The 22,417-nt window shown below is 49.9% G+C and overlaps 1 protein-coding gene and 1 pseudogene across 2 annotated transcripts in view; one reads left to right on the top strand and one right to left on the bottom strand.

Moving 5' to 3' along the window:
- The window catches only part of ADAMTS2 (ADAM metallopeptidase with thrombospondin type 1 motif 2), a gene marked incomplete at its 5' end in the record, with an annotated part of 229,139 nt that overhangs the window by 156,379 nt on the left and 50,343 nt on the right, over positions 1–22,417 (top strand). Inside the window, one exon of the mRNA XM_079704077.1 lies at positions 2,973–3,056. Coding sequence (XP_079560203.1) covers positions 2,973–3,056 — 84 coding nt within the window. The remainder of the gene's footprint in view (positions 1–2,972; positions 3,057–22,417) is intronic.
- LOC307052185 (eukaryotic translation initiation factor 2 subunit 3-like) lies at positions 3,640–4,505 on the bottom strand (annotated as a pseudogene). Its single transcript has one exon. The product of its transcript is annotated as a eukaryotic translation initiation factor 2 subunit 3-like (transcript).

Below are 22,417 nucleotides of genomic sequence, written 5' to 3' on the forward strand. Positions count from 1 at the left end.
GGGCGGGGAGTTGGGAGGGAGATGTTTGGAAGCTGCCTTCTGTCTTTGTGGCTCTTTGTGCCATGTCTGTTAGCTCTCTGCTTGGCGGAAATGTTGTAGCTGTGTCCCTATTATGGAGGCAAGTGTTTTACTGGGCATCTTACTTATTCCCGGGGGTCTCTACACCACAGCGGGCCCTGCTGGCTTCTGGCCTCACCGGCAGCATCCTGTGGAGAGTGGGATGCAGCTGGCCTCAGGGGGCTCTGGCAATTTCACAGCCCCCTGAAAAGTTGGCGTGGCCCTGACGGGGCGGGGCAGGGCAAGACCCAGTCCTCAGCAGAGCCAGCCTCCTCCATGGCCCACAAGCCCTGCATTCTGCCCTTTCTGTTCCTGATGAGTCGCAACGTGTGGTTTGGGAGGCAGACACCAGAGGGGAACCCCTTTGCAGGTGGGGGGATTCTGCCACACCACCGTAATGAGCAAGAAGATGTCCCAGGCCACCTGGTCACCGTGGGGGTCCCACCTGCTTGGGAGGGGGCTGCGGGGGGCCGGGCCCCAGGTGAGGCCACCGGGAGGGCTTGTGAGTGGGAATCCAGGTTGGGGACCACCCAGAAGGTCCAGCAGCTGCCAAGAGGTGCCTGTGCTGTAGGGCGAGGCTGGGGCACACCCAGCTCGAAGCCTTTCCTCCCTAAGAGGAGCAAACTGTGTGCAGCTGTGTCCCTGTGTGGACGGGCAGAGGCTTCCTAGGAGAAAACAGTGAAAGGTGCACCACAGTGGAAGGCTACCTGGGAGGGCAGGGCTGGCCTCCTGGCTGGCTATCTGCTGGGCGTGCTCCAGACGTGCCTTTTCTAGCTCCTCAGTAGTCCCGGAGGCCCAGTTGGTCTCTGAGGCCAGAGTCAGGGTGCCCAGCCCAGTTGACAGGAGCTGGTGGCTGATGGGCAGCTCAGAAGACAGAGCTTCCCCAGCTGGGCCCTCGCTCAGCAGCCTGACACTCCCTCACTGTGGACCAAAAAGTCTAGTTTGACCCTCAAAAGTAGGCCAGGACCTCCGTGTTTAGGGGGTGTGCACCCGGTCACCGTGACCTCATGGGAGGCTGCGGGGCGATATGACTTAGCAGCAGTGACTAATACAGTTTTCCTGTTTTCACCAACATCATTCCATCATGCATGTGCGGAAGTCTAGTCCTCACAAAGCTTTGTGACATGGGGGCTGTCATTCTTGTTGTACAGAAGCGAAGGCCCGGCAGGGGTGAGTTGGCAGAGCCTCCCAGGGCTCCACCTTGCCAGCTGCAGGTGTCACCTTGTCTGGCAGGTGGCTCTCAGTGCCAGCGTCCACCCTCTCCAGACTCATGCACCGAGTCACAGTGACCATCCCGTAGGGCTATCAGTCGTCCCTTCCCTGCAGGAAAGCCAGGTCGGGGCAGAGAAACAAATTATAATTGGAAGGTAGATTTGTGGGCAGGAGGCTTCCGGCAGGGGCCGCACTTAGGGCTGGCTGGTGGCCTCCCTGGACCCCGCCGTGCACATTAGCTCTGCCTTCAACACACAGCCGTCTCAACACACAGCAACGGTGACAGTAGCCACCAGGCTCCTTGTCTAGCGTGCCCCATGTGCCTGCCTGTCCCATCCATCACGAACTGATTTTCCTTGCTAACTCTCAGATTTCCCAAAGGGTTTTCCTACTGTTTATAGGTAGCAATTACCGTTGCTCAGATAGAGATTCTAAAAGCTGGGATTCAGGGGGAGTATGGCACTGGCCTGAGATGACAGAGTGGGCTCTGGAAGGCATGCTTGGCGGGGTCTGCCCTCACAAAGGGTACGTCAGCAGCCTCTGGGCTCGGTCTGCGTACAGGGAGGGGTTGCATGGCCAGTTCGTGCCTCTCCACTGAGTGATGGTATGAGTGGATCAGTTCTTTTGACGAGTGTGTCCTGAGTATCTGCTGTGTGCTACTGCATCCTGGGTGCTGGAGACATGCAGGGAAAATACTGGTGGCCATGCAACTCACAGTCCCGTTGGGGACACAGAGAGCTCAGGAAGCAATGGACCCTGGTGCTCGCTGGGAAGCAGATCAGACCTGGGGGCCCTTCCAGGAGGAAGCAGCCACGAGGCTGGGCCTCCAGAAGAGTAGGGTTTTGTCAGGAAGCGAACGAATGAAGTGGATGGCAATGAGGCGGCCGTTCCAGGTAAGATCCTGAGAGCGTGTGAGTGTGGGAAGGAAGGCTTTGTCGGCCCTGAGCCCAGGGTTAACCTGACCAGTGTTTCCAGAAAGTCATGCTGGCTGTGCTGTAGGGAAGGGAGGGTTCCTCACCTTTCTTGTGCAGTGGACCCCTTTGACATCTGGTGAGGCCCCTGGGCACCTGCACCAATAATGTTTGTAAATGTAAAAAATTAAATACATGATAATAAAAGAGTGAAGAAATACAAATGAAGCCAATAGTATGAGCCGCAGTTATCAAAACAGAGCACAGAAAGCACCTTTGTGATATAGCAATATCTGTTCTTAATGAACACATTAAAAATTAGATCTGGTGGTGTGTCTAAAATGACCCCCCTTTCCAAGTTGTGACGAGTGTAGACAACATTTTACAACCACCAGCAGCAACTGAGGAGTAATTTCTGCCAGTGACAGCCCCGGCATTGCCCCTGCCACTGGGGTTTGTGGCCTGTGTTCACCCTTGAAGGAAAGGCCATGTTGCATTTACAGTGGTCGGTGTCCCCATCCCAGTGTAGGCTCCAGGTGGAGAATCCCTGAGTTGGTGGGAGGGGCTGCTGAGGAGGGAGTGGCAATATCCTGGCAGGGGTTAGAGGGAAAGGAAGGGATGGATTCAGACTTGATGGTGATGCCTGGGTATAAAGTGTGGCAAAGAGGAAGGAGTGGGGCTGGGTCCCAGGGTTCTGGCCTGAGGCCTAGCTGGGTGGTGATGCCATTTGCAAAGCCAGAGCTAGTCCTTGGGCCTGTGGTTTCTGCTGACACACCCCTGATTGTCTTTCAGGTCAATGAAATTTATCATGATGAGTCCTTGGGGGCCCACATCAATGTCGTCCTGGTGCGGATAATCCTCCTGAGCTACGGGAAGGTGAGTGGGCACTGCAGGCTGGTGCCTTCCAGACACAACAGAGCCCCCGCCTCTGTGGGATGAATGGGGCCCTCCAGTGAGGTGCAGGCCTCCTATAAAAGACTTTGTGTTGGCCAAAACCACGCTGCCTCTCCCTGGCTGCCCTGTGGTTCCTACAAGAAACAAGGAGCTTGTGAGCCACGCCTACTCTCCTTTCAGCCTCACCCCTTTTAAAATTTAGGTGTTTTTTTTTAAGAAGAAAAATTTTATTTCAAACAGGTTCAGTGGCGTGTGCGCTACAGCAAAGGCTGGTTGTAGCAGTTTCCTTTCAAACCTGTGCTGATGTATAAATTAGACATTTTGTGGGAATGATTAATTTCTGGTAAAAAGTAGATTCAATCCAACATTATGCCAATTTTTACATTTATTGTAGACCCTATTTTAGTACTAGAGGTTAAATTTTCATCACCAAAAAATGAGAATAACCTTACAGCTACTCCTAAGGTAATGAGCTATGCAATTAATTTCTCACTATTGCTTTGAAAATATACCCCTAGGTGGTTAAGAGAAATTCCAGCTCCATCCAAATCTATTATTTAATTCTTCAGTCATCATCTACTGTTGGCCTGATTGTCACTCCTCTTCTTATTTGACCCCAACCATTTAAACGCCAGTGTTTCTCAACTCTTTGGCTAAGGGCAATTTTTTCTCCTACTTCTGTGCTCACAGGATTAGTCAAAATGATTTTGCCCAAATCAGCCTTGACTGCACTAACTCTTCCTCCTGTCGACAGGGATCCTGTGTTCACCATAAGCACTTCATTCTTAGACAGCTTTTGCACTTTTGCTGCTTTCTTGTCTCCTTCAGTGCGTACACCTAGAAGCCGTCTAAGCAGGAAATAGGAAATTTCCAATTCTGTGAGGATTTCAGGTAAAGCTCCAACTGTGCCATTCTGTCAGCCCGGCACAAAGTGGGGTCAATTTTTCTTCCAACTCCAATAAGACCCCCTGGAGCAGCATATTGAAGATCATTATGCTCTGCGAAAAGCTATACACTTTTGGAAAAGATGGGTTTACACATGAGTTTTCCTTCACTATCTTTGGAAACAATACCAGGTCTGACTTCTATCTCCTGGCCCACCTTTAAGGCTCCTTTTAGAATACTTCCACCAGCTACACCCCCCTTAAGGTCATCAACCTCACAGCCAGGTTTGCTGACATCAAAGGATCTAATAACAATAAGTCGAGGTTCTGAAGTAAAGTCTCTTGGGGGTACTGGAATTGTCTTTACTAGGTACTCGCAGACAACTTCAATATTGTATTTTAGCTGAGTAGAAATTGGAATAACAGGGGCTCCTTCTGCTACTGTACCTTGTACAAATGCAAGGATCTGTTCATACTGTTCTTTAGCCTGGCTTTCTTTTACCAAATCAATTTTATTCTGTAGAATCAAAATACGCTTCGGTTTCATGATTTCAATAGCAGCCAGGTGTTCAGTAGTCTGAGGCTGAGGACAAGACTCATTACCAGCTATCAACAGAAGAGCTGCATCCATCACTGCGGCACCGTTCAGCCTAGTAGCCATCAAAATATCGTGGCCAGGGCAGTCAACAAAGGAAACACGTCTGACCAATTTGAAGTCCCCTTTGGTCCCTGGAATGTCTGTAGGAAACTCATCAGGTGTACTACTTCCACAGGATCTATAACATTCTGGCCGAGGACAACTTGGGTCTTCAGGTTTATATATCTTAGCATTAGCATAGCCAAGTTTGATTGTAATATTTCTTTCTAGTTCATTTTTGAACCTGATAGTGTGAACTCCGGAAATAGCTCTTAAAACCCTAGATTTCCCATGAGCTACATGACCAACTGTACCTATATTTGTTGTGCACTGTCTGCTGATAATTTCATGTGAAAGTGGCATCAACTTGGTAACATCCAAAGTGTTGAGATCTTGCCGAAAAAGGTGTGGCTGCCCTAAAGTCACACCAGCCTCGTGACCCCCACCCCCCCACCCCGCCCCGCTGTCTTGCCTGGAGGCTAAAATTTAGGTTTTGTTATTATTCAAGTTTGGTGAGACCAACAGATCAGGAGGTGACTGCCATGTTTTTGTTTTTTTGTTTTTTTTTTTGTACACGGGCCTCTCACTGTTGTGGCTTCTCCTGTTGCGGAGCACAGGCTCCGGATGCGCAGGCTCAGCGGCCATGGCTCACGGGCCCCGCCGCTCCGCGGCATGTGGGATCTCCCCTGACCGGGGCACGAACCCATGTCCCCTGCATTGGTAGGTGGACTCTCAACCACTGCGCCACCAGGGAAGCCCGCCTGCCATGGTTTTTTTACCCACAGTTTCTGGCCATGCAGAGCCGCACGGGGAAGGAGAGGGAAACTGTGGGGGAGCACCTTTATTGTGGTTTCCTCAGGAAGGACCAGGTGAGATGGAGTAAGCAGGCTTAGGATTGGCCAGTGTGAATAATTTTCAGCGGGCTCTGGAGCATTGGGGCTGCCCCTAGTTGTCTGGTACCTGGCCCTAGTGATTTGCACAGGGGATAGTGGGCTGGAGTGTGAGAGCCCAATGAAGGAGGTGGCTGGGGGTGTGGACTCTGAATTGGTTGGTTTGCATTTGAAGAGCATATGATCCAGAATGAGGTGTTTACTGTCTCTAGGAATTGGCTGACCCTGGGAGGAGCAGTTCCTCCCAGGTCAGCAAGGCCCTGGATGTCAAAGCGTCAGAAACAACCCGTGTCCTCCTCTTCTCATGCCACGTAGCTGCTGTTCTAACTGAGCAGTCTTGCCCTTCTTACTTCCCTTTGCTGTCAAACGTGGAACCGTCTTTCCTAGCAGCATGCACGGGTCTGTACACCAGGATTAGAAAGCCCCCAGGCACAAAGACCTGAGATGGAAAAATAAGGGGGTGCCTGAAAGGAGAGCTGGTGAGGAAGGAAGGAGCCCCATGGTGCCGTCCAGTGTAGACTGAACAAGTGCCTGTGCCAGGCAGCTTGGGAACAGTTTACACGAAATTATCTCACTTCGTCCAAGGACAGATGGGGAGGTGGAGCTATGAGGATCCCACTTCACAGATAAGGACACTGAGGTTTAAGGCAGTTCAGTGGCATGAGTAGCCAGTGGTATTTGGCTCCTTAGGAGTCCAGCTTCTCACCCTGGCAGCCAAATTCTGGAGTCCTTGGTCTGACCCCACGCAGTATGAAGACAGTCAAGTCATAATAAGATGAGGCACATCAGGCATCGTAAATTATGCAAAGGGTTAACTCCTCTACACAAAGGGAGAGAATCTCAGTCTCACAAAATAAAATCGAACTGCACACAATGTACAAGGCCTGCAGTACAGAAATGACAATGAAGGACTTTATGGCTGGTCAAATTCCAGGAACAGTGGACCTTGAGCCCACTCTTCCTACCCTGGGAAGTGTGACACTCTCAAGTGATGGAAGCGACCACAGTGAGGATAGCAGTCGTGGTCCTTCATGCCCCATGGAGAACATAAAATATACCAAAGCGGACTGTCAGATCAAGGGAGAAATTTGCAAAAACCTTACTGCAGGAGTCTTTCATACCCTTTTCAAGACTTTAACAGATCACATTTTAAAAGGCATAGGAGTTTCCCCTACCTCCAGTATCCTTGTTACTTAAAAAAAAAAAAAAAAAAGCCTTCTCAGTTCAAGCCTTCTTTAATAAGTTATTCAGTCATTTATAGCCAATAACAAATTTTCATGATTTTTTTTTTTTTTTTTTTTTTTTTTGTGGTACGCGGGCCTCTCACTGTTGTGGCCTCTCCCGTTGCGGAGCACAGGCTCCGGATGCGCAGGCTCAGCAGCCATGGCTCACGGGCCCAGCCGCTCCGCGGCATATGGGATCCTCCCAGACCGGGGCACGAACCCGTATCCCCTGCATCGGCAGGCGGACTCTCAACCACTGCGCCACCAGGGAGGCCCAAATTTTCATGATTTTTAAGAGACAATATCCCTGCATTGGTATCTTCTATCTAGAGCTGCACTGTCCAGTCCAGCAGGCACTAGACACATGTGGCTACTGAGCACTTGAAATGTACTTAGTCCAAACTGAGATGTTCTATAAGTATAAAGCATATGCCTGGTTTCAAAGACTTAGTACCAAAAAAAAACAAAAAAAGGAGAGATGTAAAATACTTTCTTAATAATTTGATATTAATGAAATAATGTTTTGGATATATTGGAGGAAATAAAATATTAAGTTAAAAAAAAGGCATAGGAGTTTCAAATAATATAATGGATAAAGTTAAATTAGTAGTTATATCATTTTTTCCCCTAGCCCTATGGAATAATGTGTCTTCTTTTAGAGGAATCATAGAACACTTAAAAATTACAGAAGTACTTTAGGTCATAAAGAAAATTTTATTTTTATTTTAAATTTTTTTTTATTGATTGATTGATTTTGCGGTACGCGGGCCTCTCACTGTCGTGGCCTCTCCCGTTGCAGAGCACAGGCTCCGGACGCGCAGGCTCAGCGGCCATGGCTCACGGGCCCAGCCGCTCCGCGGCATGTGGGATCTTCCCGGACCGGGTCATGAACCCGTGTCCCCTGCATCAGCAGGTGGACTCTCAACCACTGCGCCACCAGGGAAGCCCTTAGTGAATTTTATACAGCAAAAATAGTGTGAGCTATTCTCTGACTCGGTGCTCTAAAACTAGGTGGAGGGAAGGGATATATAAAAAGAATAAATCCAGTCTCTTTGAAAAAAAAATCTCCTAGGAAGAATAATATTAGACCCTCAGTTGCAAACTCTTGGGAAAACTAATGAAAACAAGAATACTACAGATACAGTACACTCCTGTGGGTTGTGGCCAAAGCTATATTCATAGGCAGGTGCTTTCCAAGATCACACAGAGCGAATGAAAACAAGTTAACCCTGTATTCAGCTCGGTAAGTTAGAACAGATGTTAACAACCACCCCAAACCAAAAACCTAAAGAAAGTAAAAATAAGGAAATAGTTCAGAAAAAAGCAGAAATTAATACATTAGAAAATAGAAAGAAACAATAGGATCAGTCGAGAGGAGAGCCTTGGAAAAAGCAAATCTCTGGCATATTCAGTCTAGAAGAAAAGAGAGGAAGCATAAACTAAAAGAAAGAGTGCGTATAATGCAACCCACAGCGGGATGCTTATCCCAGCTGAAGGGAAAGCTTTGGAGGAGGTTGCTGCCCTAGGCAGCTGTTGGGAGATCTCCACCTGGGCCTTCTCCCCATCCCTCGACTCTGACACCCAGTGGTGGTCAATGGAGGATGAATGTGCACACCTTCTTCTGCAGGTAAGCAGGCAGGTTTGTGGCACAGCGGTGCACTCTGGGCACGCAGACACAGTACACAACCAGGGAAGGCTGGGGTGGCCCAGGCCCAGTGATACAATTCCAGCCTCCGTCCTTGGAATGTCCCATGGGACTTTGCCCATCCCCACTGGAGCAGCCATCAACATGTTCGCCATCCCTTCCCCTCCTGAGGCCGGGTCCTACCAGTCCCTCCATTCCTGGCCTGAGACCCCCTTAACATCCTCCAGGGTCTGAGAATTTTCAGGTGTGTGGTGTGAGGGATGGGCATGATTATATCCAGCCCCCTCCCCCCTTTCTACGTCTGGAGAGGGGCCATGGGAAACTTCACGTTGTCGGGTAGGAAGGAGAGGAGAGCCACCAAGTGGTCTGGGCCCTAAAAAGAAAAATTGGAGAATTGTGCACGGTTAATTGCTTACCAACACTGGCAAAGCTTTGGCTCTTATTTCGCCTAAAAACTGTCTGGTTCCTTCTCCCAGTGTTGATTACTCAATGGAACAAAGCCTTGTTTATTTTAACTACTTCCTGGCAGGCTCTGTGCTAAATTGCCCCCCCAAAGCTGTTTCTTCTTGTTCTTCTTTCCTTAAGTGTCACAGGCAAGTAGAAACCTGGTAGAAACCAGGTAGAAAACCTGAAGGTGAGATTTTGAGAATCTCCGTCAGGGACCTGGAAATCCTGGGGAACAAGGATTTCCTGGGGAAATGGGAATATTTCAAAGCTGACTCCAAAAAATGTAGAAAATACCACAATAAGCCTCATAACCATGGTGGGAACTCAAATTCTTCTCTGTTTTCAAAGTCATCTTAAAATTACCTCTAAATAGAGAGTCAGATAATCTATTTTTGCCAGTCTGTTCTTATTCATTTGCAAGGAATTATTAAGCAAAGATAATGCAATACCACATAAACTGTTTCAGAATATATGTATATATGTTCTGAAATCCACCCAATTTATCTTTATAGCCAACATGATTCCTACACACAAAGCTGCCAAAGGTAGCATATCTAAGACAAAGTACAGACCTGTTTCACTTCTAAAAATAGGTGTAAAAATTCCTGAGGCTTTAAGCATTTAATTCAATAATGCATAAAGAGAAACTCTCACCATGATAAAATAGGGTTTATTCTAGGAATGTGATGATTGTTTAATATTAGAAAGTCTGTTCATATAATTCATCACATCCATTTGCCTAATGACAAAGCTTGTCATCTAACAAATACTTTTTTTAAAAATATTTATTTATTTATTTGGTTGTGCTGGGTCTTAGCGCAGGGTCATGCGCGGCATGTGGGATCTTTAGTTGGGCATGCGGGATCTTTAGTTGGGGCATGCGGGATCTTTAGTTGTGGCATGCGGCATCTTTAGTTGAGGCATGTGGGATCTAGTTCCCCAACCAGGGATCAAACCCGGGCCTCCTGCATTGGGAGTGCAGAGTCCTAGCCACTGGACCATTAGGGAAGTCCCTAACAAATACTTTTTGAGGGTTTTTTTTGTGCCAAGCGCTGTGCCGTGTCACTGATGTGGTCCCTGACCTCAGGGGCTGCTCTAGAGCAGAGGTGCAGTCAAGGAAACAGTTACAACTGAGGGCTCAGGGGCTTGGTCGGGGCAAGGAGGGCAGGCAATCTTATTTAGAGGTTAGGGCAAGCGACTGGAGGCAGTGACTTTTCAGCCATGGGGAGGGAGTGAAAGGGGGAAGAACCAGCACAGGGAGCGGTGGCTTAGGAGAGGGTGGGTGGCATCAAAGGGGGGACCTTAGTGAGCTGTCCTGGGACCGTGGCCACAGGGTGAAGAAAGGAGAGAAGATGAAAGAGAACTTTAGGAGGCCAAACCAGGAGCAGGTGGGTGGTACGCGGGTGAATGTGGAGGGACACTGAGTCCGTGCCTTGGGCAACCTGGTAGATGATAATGCCGACCCCTGAGATGGAGAGCATGGAGCCGGGGGGAAGTGGCATGTGGGGGAGAAAGGCGGTGAGCTCAGGGGAGACGTGCTGAGTTTGAGGTGCTTTGCGCCACCCCAGTGGAGATAGCCAGGGAGATGCTGGCATGGGGAACTGGAGCCTGGAGAGAAGAGATGAGCGTCCTTTGCAAAGGCATGGATGGGGGTGCACGGAGAAGCACACCGAGTCGGGGGCACCTGAGAAAGAGCCCCAGGGGGCTCTGCTGAAGGCACCAGCAGGGTAAGGAGTGTGATCAGCTCCATAGGAACTGAGAGGGTATCTCATGGTTTTTAAAAGATCTGTGAAACTAGTAACAGATGGTAACATGACAACCCAAATTTTATTTAAAGGTAGAAAAAGAAGCACATTGTCCTTAAAAGTGTTCTGCATAGCTAATTCTCAGGATGCTCATAGATGTTTTCACAGGAGAACAGAGGGGTTCCATAGTCAAATGAGTCTGGGAAATGCTTATAAAACAAAGTAAAACAGGTATTCCTGACAGCAAAATTTCTCAGAGACTTTACTATGAAAATGTGCAGGGTGAATCTCTAGGAGATGGATCAGTATGCATGGTTTCTCCAAACTATTTCTCAACAGAACACTTTTCCTCATGGAATCAACATTCTACAGAATTTGCTTTGGGACGTGCTGCTCTTATGAAACAGTTACAGTAAAATTGGCAACAAGAAAGAGACACATAACTTTGTTACTGAGGTTTTGGAATTCTGGACAATGTCGTATGACATGAAACCAGTATCAGAGGAGAACAGATAAAATTATAATTGTTTGCTAATAATTATGTGCCTGGAAAACCTAAAAGAATCCATCAGAAAACCAAGGAGTTTAGTGACATGGCCAAATATAAGATAATTACACAAAACCCAATAATTTCTGTGTGAACCCACAATGCCCTGGTAGTAAAGATAATAGGGAAAGAAAAGTTCCCTTAACGATAGTAACCAAAAATATAAAATACCTGGAATAGTCCCAACAAGACAGCTATAAGACCTACATATAGGAAGAAAATTGCACATTGTTAATGATAGGAAAAAAATAAAAATAAGTGAAGAGACATATGCTGTTCCTTATGGGAACACTGGGTATAGTAGTGATGTTGACTTTTCCCAGATTAATAATTGGAAACTTGATGAAATGATTCTAAGATTCATCTAGAAGCATAAACAGTGAAGAATGGCTGGGAAAACCTTGAAAGCCAAGCAAGTAAAAAGGATTTACTTCAAACATCTTGTAAAGCAAAAATAATTAAAATATACTATATTTGCATAAGCATTAACAGATCAACTGAATAAAATATATAGCTCTGAAAATACCTCTCATATAAATAACATGCAATAAATATAAATGGAATGGTTATAAAGTGTTATAAATAAATCTATGATAAATATAAATTTCATATATAGCAAATTAAATATATCAGATGATAAACATAGGCCAATAAAATTCAACTAGTTAAACCATACAAATCAAGAAGAAAATATTCATTGTCAAGGACTTCCTAAGCATAAATACAGTAGAAGGGATTGTAAAGAGGAGGATAGATATATTTGAATACTTAAAATATAAAATCATCAAAAAAACACAAACAAAGGGCAAACCACAATCAGGGAAAGCATTTGCAATATGGAAAAGATATCCTAATATATGAAGAGCCCTAGGAAAAATAGAATTGGCAATGGACATAAGCAATTAACTGAAGAAAAAATACAAATGGCAAAAAAAGAGAAAACACTGAACTTTACTATTAATCAAAGAAATAAAACAGTTTACCATTTTAAAAGCATCAGCTAGCTGTGTTAAGATTAAGACGAGAGATTTACTGCTGGCTTGGGTGAATGCAGCAGTACACTCCTCTGGTACGAGTATAAATGTGTACACATTTCTGGAAGGAAATGTGACAGTTTGTCATTTCCCTTAAAAATATTCTTCATGTTTGCCCCCAGTCATTCATTTCTATGATTCTATTCCAAAGCAGTTAACAGAGCTGTGGATGAAGTTTTAGGAACAAGACAAAAGCCATGGCCTTATTTCTAAGTGTAAACAACTGGAAGCAATCTAAATTGTCTGCCAATAGGGGTCTAGTTAAATAAATTACAATATGTCTATGTGGTAGATTATTAGACTGCCAATAAATCCCGTTTTCAAAGCATGTTTAAGGGCTTGGGGAAATGGTTACAGCATTAAGTCAAGTCTGTTTGCTTTTTGGAAAAAAGGATATAAGCTTACAGTAGTAGGATCTCAATTTTGTTTACAAATATATACACAGAAGGGACTGAAGGGATACATCAAACGTGAATAGTACTTATCTCTGGGTAGTAGGTGATGGATTTTTGTTTTCTTCTTTGTACTTTACTGAATTTTCTTAATTTATCATGATAAGGATGTTTCTTTTATAATCGAAATAGTGCATTTTTAATTATGGAAAATTTGTTTATATTTTTAAAAAATCATTTAAAAATGGTAGAGTCCAAGTAATTCTGTTTAACTGAATGCTAGCCCCTGGGGAAGGGTCTCCAGTGGCATGCCACAGGGCTCTGTCACGTCCAGCATTTTATTTCTGATTTCAAGGCGGACGTAGAAAGGACTTCATGCTTTTGCTTTTGGCACCTCTTCTCTGTGGGGCCTTGGAGGCACTTGGAGAGGGATCCGTGTTCTTCTGCCTGGGAACTCTGTCACCTGAGTGTCTGTGGAAGCTTTGGGCGAGCCATCTTAGCCAGAGGGAGGATGCAGGCTGCCACAAGTACGTGGCCTTACCTACAGGTGAGGCTGTATTACCCGGGGGTTGCAGGCACCTCCCTCATGGCCATGACCAGCCTGGTCCTTTATGTTCCACCTCGTAGGGAGGGGTTCTACTTTGCATGAGCCATGTTGGTACCCTCTGAGTCCCCCATAGGCAGAGTGAGGGTAAGGTGAGCGCGCATGAACCCCATTGTGAGGCTACAGCCTACTCTTCCTGGGGACAGTATGGGGAGGAGGGCAGGCCATGGGGCTGCCTGGAGCCCATGGCCAACAAGACGGGTGGCCACAGCCCACTTGGGCAAGTGGAGCAGCTTCAACGAGACCAGGACCAATACAGTGAGAAGTGAGAGGGCACAGGGGGACCAACGCTCTCCTCGCCTCCATGACTTCCCGCTGGGAAGGAGTTTGGGAATCCATGATGGTGAGGCGACAGGAAGGGAGAATGTGGAGCTGGATGTGTGCTTTCAGAACCGAGTCCAGGCTGCACCCACCGCACCCCAGCAGAGCTCGGCAGACCAGCCTTAGACTTCTGCTGATGACCTCAGAAGTGTCAAGATACAAGAGGTACCAGGATGTGGAGTTAGAACCCCACATCCATCCCCAGCCCCCGAAGCCTGGCCGGGAAGGACAACATGCTGCCACCCCTCTGCTGGCCCCCAGCCCCTGACGGCAGCGGGGCTGACCAGTCTCCTGTAGCAAAGCCCACCGCACACTCTGCCCACGTTCTCCCACCTCCCCACCCCACCTCTTCTCGGGAAGCCATGGGGGAGGCTGGCGCCCATCAGGGCCTCTGTGTCCTGGGGGATTCCAGAAAGTTAGAGGGCCAGACTTGGTCCTCCTCCAGCAAGTGGCGATTGTGAGTGGGGAGTGGAGTCCAGGGTGTGAATCTCACTTTCTCTGGGGAGAACACACTGCAGAAGCACAGGTAGGGGGAGAGTAGCGTTAGGAGGACATGGCTGGCCAGCCACATCCAGGAGGGCTGGCACTAGACAGATATCCGGACGCAGAGGGACTGGGGCCCCACCCGCTGTCCCATCGTCTCTGGAACGGAGCATTCTGTGCCTTGCACAGAGCATAGGAGCCCAGGGACAGTGTGGCGTGTTTGGCTGTGGGCTCAGGAGCAACCCCCGTGGGAAAGGAGGGGTCGTTCCACCGACCTGGAGCAATCAGACCGTAAGTCTGAACGTGACAGTCCGTGGAGAGTAGCTGTCAGGGCCAAGGGCGCCAAGCCAGACACACAGAATGCCTCAGAGCCAAAGGTCGCATCACGGACCAATATTTCTGTAAGTACATCTAAAAGGAATTTTCTAGAAAAGGGAAAGGTGACAAAAACCAAGATTATACAAAAATACCGGCCCCGACTTTTTATTATTAAATTCCACAGACATAAAGTCACTCCATCAAACTGCTGTAAAAGTTTCCCATTTCTGTGCTTGTGCTTATCTCGTTGTGGGCGACAAGTTTGTGTCCACTGGTCACAGACTCCACTTGGCACAGTGCTGGGGATGAGGCCCTGTTTTTAGGTGTCTGAGGGACCTCAGGGAAGCGGGAAGCACGCCTCCTGAGCAGGTGGATCCTGGGGCCTGCCTGCCTGCTCCCAGCACTGGAGCACCAGCTCCCCATGAACTCACCAGTAAACAAGATTGTTTCGGAGTGGTGAGCACCATGGGGTGCCCTGGATGGGGTGACCCAGCAGGAGACTGCCTGGCTGGGATTCACGTAAATGGAATGAGCTCTGCTTGTTCAAGGAAAAGCCAGGAGGGGCTTCTAGATGGGGGCTGGGCAGTAGGGTTTGGCTCACGGAGAGGATGGATTCTGATGAGCTGCTCCTCAAGGAGCCACGCATTTCCTGTCAGTGAGTGAGGCCCTGTCCCTGGAAGACTTTAAGCATAGCAAGGCCGAGGTGACTGGAGCCAGGAGCCCTGCCAAGAGAGGGGCCTGAGCCGTGTCCCCCAAGGCCCGGCCGGGAGCGCTCTAGGGGCTGTGAGGCCGAGACCCAGACTTAGGGCAGAAAGTGGCCCGGTATTCAGATGCTGTTATTTATTCCAAGCTGTGATGGAAATAGAGCAGCTTCCGTACCCTCCGTTCCCCCTGTGCCTGTCCCCAGGCCTCGCCAAGGCTCCAGTGGGGATAAAATCAGTAGCACTTGTGCAAGTGACATGTTGTTTGTCTTCCAGCTTATGAGAAGCCTCTGAGTTATCTCAAGTTTTGCCTAAAACAACGTTTTTCTCCATTTCTTAAAAAAAAAAAAAAACACAGCAGAAGAAAAGAGATTATCTTATTTTATACAATATGCCATCAGCCAGGGAGCAGAACAGCAGCAACACTTGAGGGTTGCATAGCAACTGGCTTTTCAATTGATTTTTTTTTTTTTTTTGAGAAGGCACCAAAGCTACTGAACTGTTCTCATTTTAAATATTTCCTAAGATGATGAAAATCAAAGCAAATGGAAATCAGAGACTTGGGGACAATCAAAGAACATAAGGTATTTTGTTGTGAAAGACCAGGTCAAGACAAAATATGGAATGCTCTTAGAAATTTTTCAGCGTTGGAGGGGAAGAGTCTGAGAAATTCTGACTGTGAGTCTCTTAGTGGAAGGCAAGAGAAGAGAATGCTGGGGCAGGGCTCAGTGTTCAAGGGCCCAGTGGCACCATCTGCTTACTGCATGTCCTGGGCCATTGCCTACCTGCTCTGGACCTCCGCTTCCCTGACTGTGTGAGGGGCAGCGTAGGGGATTCAGAACACCCCAGGGACAGCCCCTGGTTTCCCCAGAGTCTGGGTCCCAACCCTCAATCAGATGGGGGCCAGGCATGGTGTCCAGCCCCCCCACACACACACCCCCAGTCATTGTGGCCCACCTCCTGAGCCAGACTCTTCATGGTCCAGAGAAGAACAGGAAGCATTAGGGCCAGATGTGCCCCATAGGCTTGAGCTGGGAAGGTTCATGTGAAGAATCCTGAGCTGGCTTTCTCTGGGAATAGCTTCCCAGCCTCTGGGAGGACATCTGGAATGTTCCTTGATGATATGGGAGTCCTGAGCAGAGAAATAAGGATCATGCCTTCCAGCCCTCTCTGGTGTTGGGGTTGCAGATGCCTGTCATAAGGTTTGCGCCCCAGGCACCGCCTTACACGCTGGAGCTGCTCGGAGAAGACCCCCAGCCTCAGGGGAGCCTGTGCTGCACCCAGCCGGGGGATTGGTGTTAATTCTGGCCCTGTTGATCCTTGTGGGACCTTCAGTGGGCTATTTACTCTCACTGAGCCTTAATTCTGGCCCTGTTGATCCTTGTGGGACCTTCAGTGAGCTATTTACTCTCACTGAGCCTTAGTGTCCCCTGTAAGGGGAGTGCACACTAGCAATGACAACAGGAACAAGGTTATTCATGCAAGTCACAGCCTGCAGTGCCCTCTTTGGCTCAGACCCTGTCTGCAGCCCCTTATGTGAGCTCACACACTTCACCCTCACAGCAGCTCTCTGGGGCAGTCACCTCCACCTGCCAGGACAGGTGAGTGGCCTACGGAGGTCACACAGCGGTGAGCAGCTTTGCTCAGGGGAGGCTGGGCTGGGCTGTTATTCCACAGGCTGGGGAACATGAGCTCCGGGCTCTTTGGCTATGCTCCCCTTAGGGGTCTCCCATGCCAGTGGTTCCCCACAGAGGGCATTTTGCTGCCCCCCACCCTGGGGATGCTCATGGCATGTAGCAGGTAGAGGCTGGGATGCTGCTCAGCATCCTTCAGTGCACAGGACAGTCCCCACCGCAGAGAACTACCTGGCCCCAAGGGCCAGCAGTGCCAAGGTTGAGAATTGAGCTCTGCTTTCTTGAACCCAGCAGATCTGGACTCCACTCTGTGCACGCTGTCCTGTTTTGTGCATCTTTGGGAGGGCGGATTGGGCAGGAGACCCTCTGGGGTCATGGCAGTTGAGAAGGCTTTGGTGGGCTTCAGCTGGATCCATGGGACATGAGCCAAGGGGCAGAGACAAAGAACATTGTGGGTGCTGATCGCCATGGATAGAAGCGCCTGAGCTCCCAGCTCGGTGCTGCAGTTGTGCCCACTTTGCAGATGGGAAGCCCAGGACAATGAGGTAACTTGTCCAAGAACACAGGGCAGATGACAGATGAGCAAGCCTCCAACCCCAGGGCCCTGAGCTGCCCAGGTGAGCCCCACCTGTCACTTGCAGGTGCCCTGGTGGGCAGAGTTTGTGGTCTGAGGGGCTCCCTGATATGCCCCCAAGCCTGCAGAGCCTCCAGGCTACTGGTCCCACTTTTCTCCTGTCTCCTTGACTGAGGGAGGTAAGAGCATAAATATTGTAATTCAGCTCACTCTGGAGCAAACAATGGAAATGTCAGAGAGCATTGATTAGAGCAGAACTTTCTGCTCAGGTCTTAACTGATTTGTTTAATCTGGGACCACAGAGGCTGTCAGGGGCTTCCGTGGTCCCCCTTGAACCGGTGCCCTGGAGTCTCAGAGCAGAGCCCTGGGATCCAGGCGTCCCAACGGCTGAGGCCCCGCGTTGCTGTTCCTGCGGCAGCAGCGCCACCTGGTGGCCACCTAGGCTCTCGCCCTTCCTTTCTTGTCCCGCCTGCCTAGGGGAGATGGCCCTGCAGACAGAACACCTTCAGAGGTGGCGTGGCTTCCAGGCCCACCTCCACCTCTTTCTAGCGGTAGGACTTGGGGTGAGTTACTTCAGTTGTCTGAGACACGGTTTCTCATCCGGAGAATAGGCCAATAACAGCATCTATATCTTAAGGCAATTATACATTTTAAATTAGATGATACGTGTGAACGCAGAGCCCACCGCTACCACCCAGCCCCAGAGTGCGTAAATGCCTTGTGTAGTGTAAAAACAGCTCCATGCACTATGGACAGCTGGCACCCTTGGCTCCCTCGGGAGGAAGGAGACTGGTCTGTGAGATCCCGGCTGGTTCTGGGGCCACCCCCTTGCTGGGCCTGGGGTGCTGCCCCCTGGAACACCATGGCCCTCTGTGCAGTCCAAAGCCCAGCACAAGTGGGAACAAGCAGAGAAGCCAATGCAGAAAGGAGCAGATAGACGACTCTGGGGCCAGGAGGATGTGGATGACTCCAGTGAGCTGGGTGTGAGAATCTTAACTGCAAGGGCAACTCTCTCAGCCTCTCTCCATCACCTCGGAAGGAGAAATAGACACGTCTCCTGTCCTCGCTCAGATGAGGACTACAGCTCACGTGCTGTGTGATACTGAGGACTACAGCTCACGTGCTGCGTGATACATAGCAAAGGCACGGGATGGAGGGGTCTGAGGGCTGTGGATGTGGGCCGGGTGGCAGAGGAGCATGGGGAGATCCCACTAGAGCCCAAGGGACCCTTGTGGGTGCCCAGACCTCCCTCCTGGGCCCTCTGCCTGGACATCTCTGTCTGTGAGGAGCCCTTCAAGGCAGGCAGAACCTAGGGGAAGGCTGGCAGCTCTCAGGAAGTAGGAGAAGTAGGTAGAGGAAAGGCTGAGCCTGGGGTGCTGGCTTCTGCCTAGAAGCTTGTGGGTGGTGGTTTGGAGGCGGCCACTAGGCAAGCCTGCTTCCGCCGCTTTTTTGTTCCTTTGAACCTCAGTTCTACTGACCTAACTTGAGTCCCGGGCTGGCTCTGGACTGTTCCCCCAGGAGCTGCACCCCGAGAAACAGGAGAGCTCCCCAAAGGAAAACTGCTGAACTTTTACCGAGGAAACAAGCTGGGCCCAAAAGGATGATCCCTGGCCTGTGTCCCGGTGGGCTGCAGACCCCACCTTTCCCTGCGAGTGTGTGGTCCTCTCCCCGTGCCTCCTCTGCAAGCCCCACTGCCAGAAACCATCCTCCCTCTCCTACCAGGAGACACGTCTCTTGCTCCTCTCCTGCCACCCCGTGGCCCTGACTGCTGACGTTACACCAGACAACACCCCCATCCATCTCAGCAACTACCCCTCCCCTCCTCCTCCCTCCTCACTGACTCAGAGAGCTCTCTCCAAAATGCACATGCGTCTGGCACCTGCCACAGAGCACGAGGCACACTGCACCCTCCGGAACTCTCCAGACCCTATGAGGATCCCAGCCCTTAGCTCCTTGGTGGCCATCTGAGATGAGTTAGATCCTTGAGAAAGTTGGGACATGAGCAGAGAAGTAGGAAGTACAGCAGCTCTGCACCTTGGATGCCGGCACGCTGACATCACCCTCCTCCTCCATGTCTCAGGGTCCTGTCTAGGCTGCAGGTTCCCAGGGCCCAGCGCGTGGCCATTGTTTTCTGTGACCTGCCTCCCCAGGGCCACCTTGTCCTGGTGTAGCCCCTCCAAGCCCTTCTCTCTGCCCCTCCTCTTGGGGAGTCTCCTCAGAACCCAAAAACCAGGAAGGGGCCCCAGACAACTTCTGCTCTGGACCCTGCAACGCAAACCCCCATGGGGCTGGGGAACGGAAGTGGCAGGCTGTTTCTTGGGGTGGAGGAAGGAAGGCAAGGCAAGAACAAAGCGCAAATCAATATTTCAATAAATTATCCTGCCGCAGCAGTGAGATCACGGTGGCTGCTGAGAGGGGCTGGGAGCCTGGGCTGAACCCAGGAGCCTGGTGTCTGGAAGGCAAGAGGCGCTCGCCAGTGTGCCAGTGTCGGGTCCAACCTGCTCAGGGCTTTTTTTCCAGGGTTCTCAACCTGGTGACCTGAGAGATGTGTTTTCTTGTGTCCACAGAAGTTATTGTGACTTGAGTCAGTGTTTTCCAGGAGGTTCGCTTCTTTGTAAAATGTGAACATTGGCCTGAGTGGTCAGATCTGGCAGCCCTGGGCTGTGTCCTTGCATGCCATGCCGATGGGGCTGGCGCTGAGTGTTTTTGCCCCTTCAGCTGGGCGTGGGCTCCTTGGTTGGCCACAGTCCTTGCCACTCCTTATCCCCCCAACTTCTTTACCATAACAGGGAAATACTCTTCTGTAACCTTACCCCTTCTGAACTGGCAAATAAAAGACAGACTCATTTTTCTTAGAACCAACCTGCCTCACTGACTTACGTCACCGGCCTTGGCCTGTGGGCATTTGGGTTTGCAACACCCACCCAGCACTTCCCACGAGCCCACCCCCTGAGCAGTCAGGCCTCTCTGAGCCCCCAGCTTGTTTGTTCTCACCCTGTTTCAGCCTTTGGCTCTGTGCCCAACTCCATGGCCTTATTGCTGCTCTCTGGCCCTGACACAGTGTGTCTTTCTGCCTGGGCTCTTGACTCGTGTCAAAGATGTGACCAGAGCTTCTCTCCCACTGGTGTTGGACATACCAGCTGGACCCTGGAGAACAGACACTGGCTTTTCTTTGCCAGCTAGTGCCCTTGACTGAGCTTCCCACGATTCTCCAAGGAGGAAGTCCCCTGCTCATGCTCTTTCAGCTGCAAGTGATAATAACACAACTCAAATTGACTTTCATGGGAGGAATTTCCTGACACACAATATATGAGACACATATCTGCTGCAGACAGCTTCTAGAATGGCCCCTGATGAGCCCACATCTTGGTATTCACTCCCCGGTGTGGTCCCCTCCCTGTGGGTATGGGCAGGACTGAGATTTGCATCTAAATGGACTGAGACTCCTGTCTTGGATGTGCACTGTCATGCTATCTCTTGGGTCACTCGTGCTGGGGGAAGCAAGCTGCCCTGTGTGACTGCTCAGTGATGAGGTCCATGTGCCCGTGAGGAACTGGATCCTGCCAGTAACCACGTGAGTGAATGTGGGAGCGGGTCTTCCCCAGGGGAGCCTTCGGATGAGATTGCAGCCCCAGTCTCAGCTGCCAGCACTCTCATGGGAGACCTTGAGCCAGAAGACCCCACTAGATTGCCTTTGGATTCCTAACCCAGAAACCATGAGATAAGTGTTTGAGGTTTTTCAGACCATAAAGTTTGGAAGTAACTCATTTTGTGGCAATAGATAACAAACAGGCCTGGGGTAGGCTGTCTCAGGCCTTGGGGAGCCAGGTGGTTGTGTGAAGATACCAGGAATTGACCTCTCTCCACCCTAGGCCCCACTCTATCTATGCTGGCTTCTTCCTCCCCTGGGGTCTCCTCCCCTGGTGGCAGCTCCAGGCTCGCAGTCTTACACCTTTCCAACCCCTTGGCCTCAACCATCCTTTGCTGGGAAGGTGCAGGGTGGGGTTGGCTGGGCCTGAGCCCTCCCACCCCTGAGCCTGGGGTCAGACCCAGATTAACAGAGAGGATATTTTACCAAAGGGGGACTGGGCTGCTGTGGTCAGAAGAGCCCAGGCAAAAGTAGCTGCAATCTACCAGGTGAACAATCCCCTGATGTTTGGGCTGAGAGACATGGCCCTGAGGGAAACAAAGCCCTTTTGTTGGAGATGGACTAACAAGGCTCTGAACTGTGTTTTGGGCTTTGTGGAGCCGGGGGAGTCCCACTCCAGTGGGGGCTCTGTGGCCATCCTTGATCAAGTGGTCATCAGTGGCCTTTGTGATCACCCTCTGATCAGGACTTGGGCTGGCAATCTGAAGCCCAGTGGGGTCCATACTCAAACACCAAATCAGATCCACCCATGAGGGTCCCTTCCTTCTCATTCCACCCAAAGGTCCTTCCCTAGAAAGGAGAGTCTTTCACTCACTTCCTCCTCCAGAGCTGTGGCCTCTCAAGGTTTTCTGGAGGCAGTGATCACCTGGCAGGGTCTTGAGCTGACCTGCTTGGATGAGATATAGATGCCATGTCCCCTTCCTTTGCCCTTTCTGTGTCAAGCGGGGTGGGCCGTGTTGTGCTGCAGGAACAAACAAGCTCCATGTCCCCACAGTTTACAACAACAAAGATTGATTTCCCGCTCACACTTGTATGTTCATTGTGAATTGGCAGAGGACTCTGGTCTCATTGTCACTCAAGGCTTAGGTGACAGAGCAGCTACCGCCTCAACATGCTGGTTCACATGACAACAAGGAGAGATCTCTGGAGGCGCTCATGTGGGCAATTATGTGCTTGGACCGGGAAGAGACACACGTCACTTTTACTCACAGCTAATTGGCCAGAGCTCGTCACATGCTTCTCTGAATCACAAGCGGGGCAGGAATGTACCTCCCTTCCCCTTTTCCAACATCCTCTGGGCTGTCCACCTCTGTGCCAATGTCCAACAGGTCCTGGCCACCAGACCTCTCACTCCAGTCTATGACTGACTTCATTAGGACTCAACTACATCTTTTTTTTTCTTTTCTTTTTTAAAAAAATTTATTTATTTTATTTTATTTATTTTTGGCTGCGTTGGGTCTTTGTTGCTGTGCACGGGCTTTCTCTAGTTGCAGTGAGCGGGGGCTACTCTTCGTTGAGGCACACAGTCTTCTCATTGCGGTGGCTTCTCTTGTTGCCGAGCATGGGCTGTAGGCGTGTGGGCTTCAGTAGTTGTGGCTCTCGGGCTCTAGAGCGC

This window comes from Hyperoodon ampullatus, assembly GCF_949752795.1.
Source record: "Hyperoodon ampullatus genome assembly, chromosome: 4".
Classification (NCBI taxonomy): Eukaryota; Metazoa; Chordata; class Mammalia; order Artiodactyla; family Ziphiidae; genus Hyperoodon; species Hyperoodon ampullatus.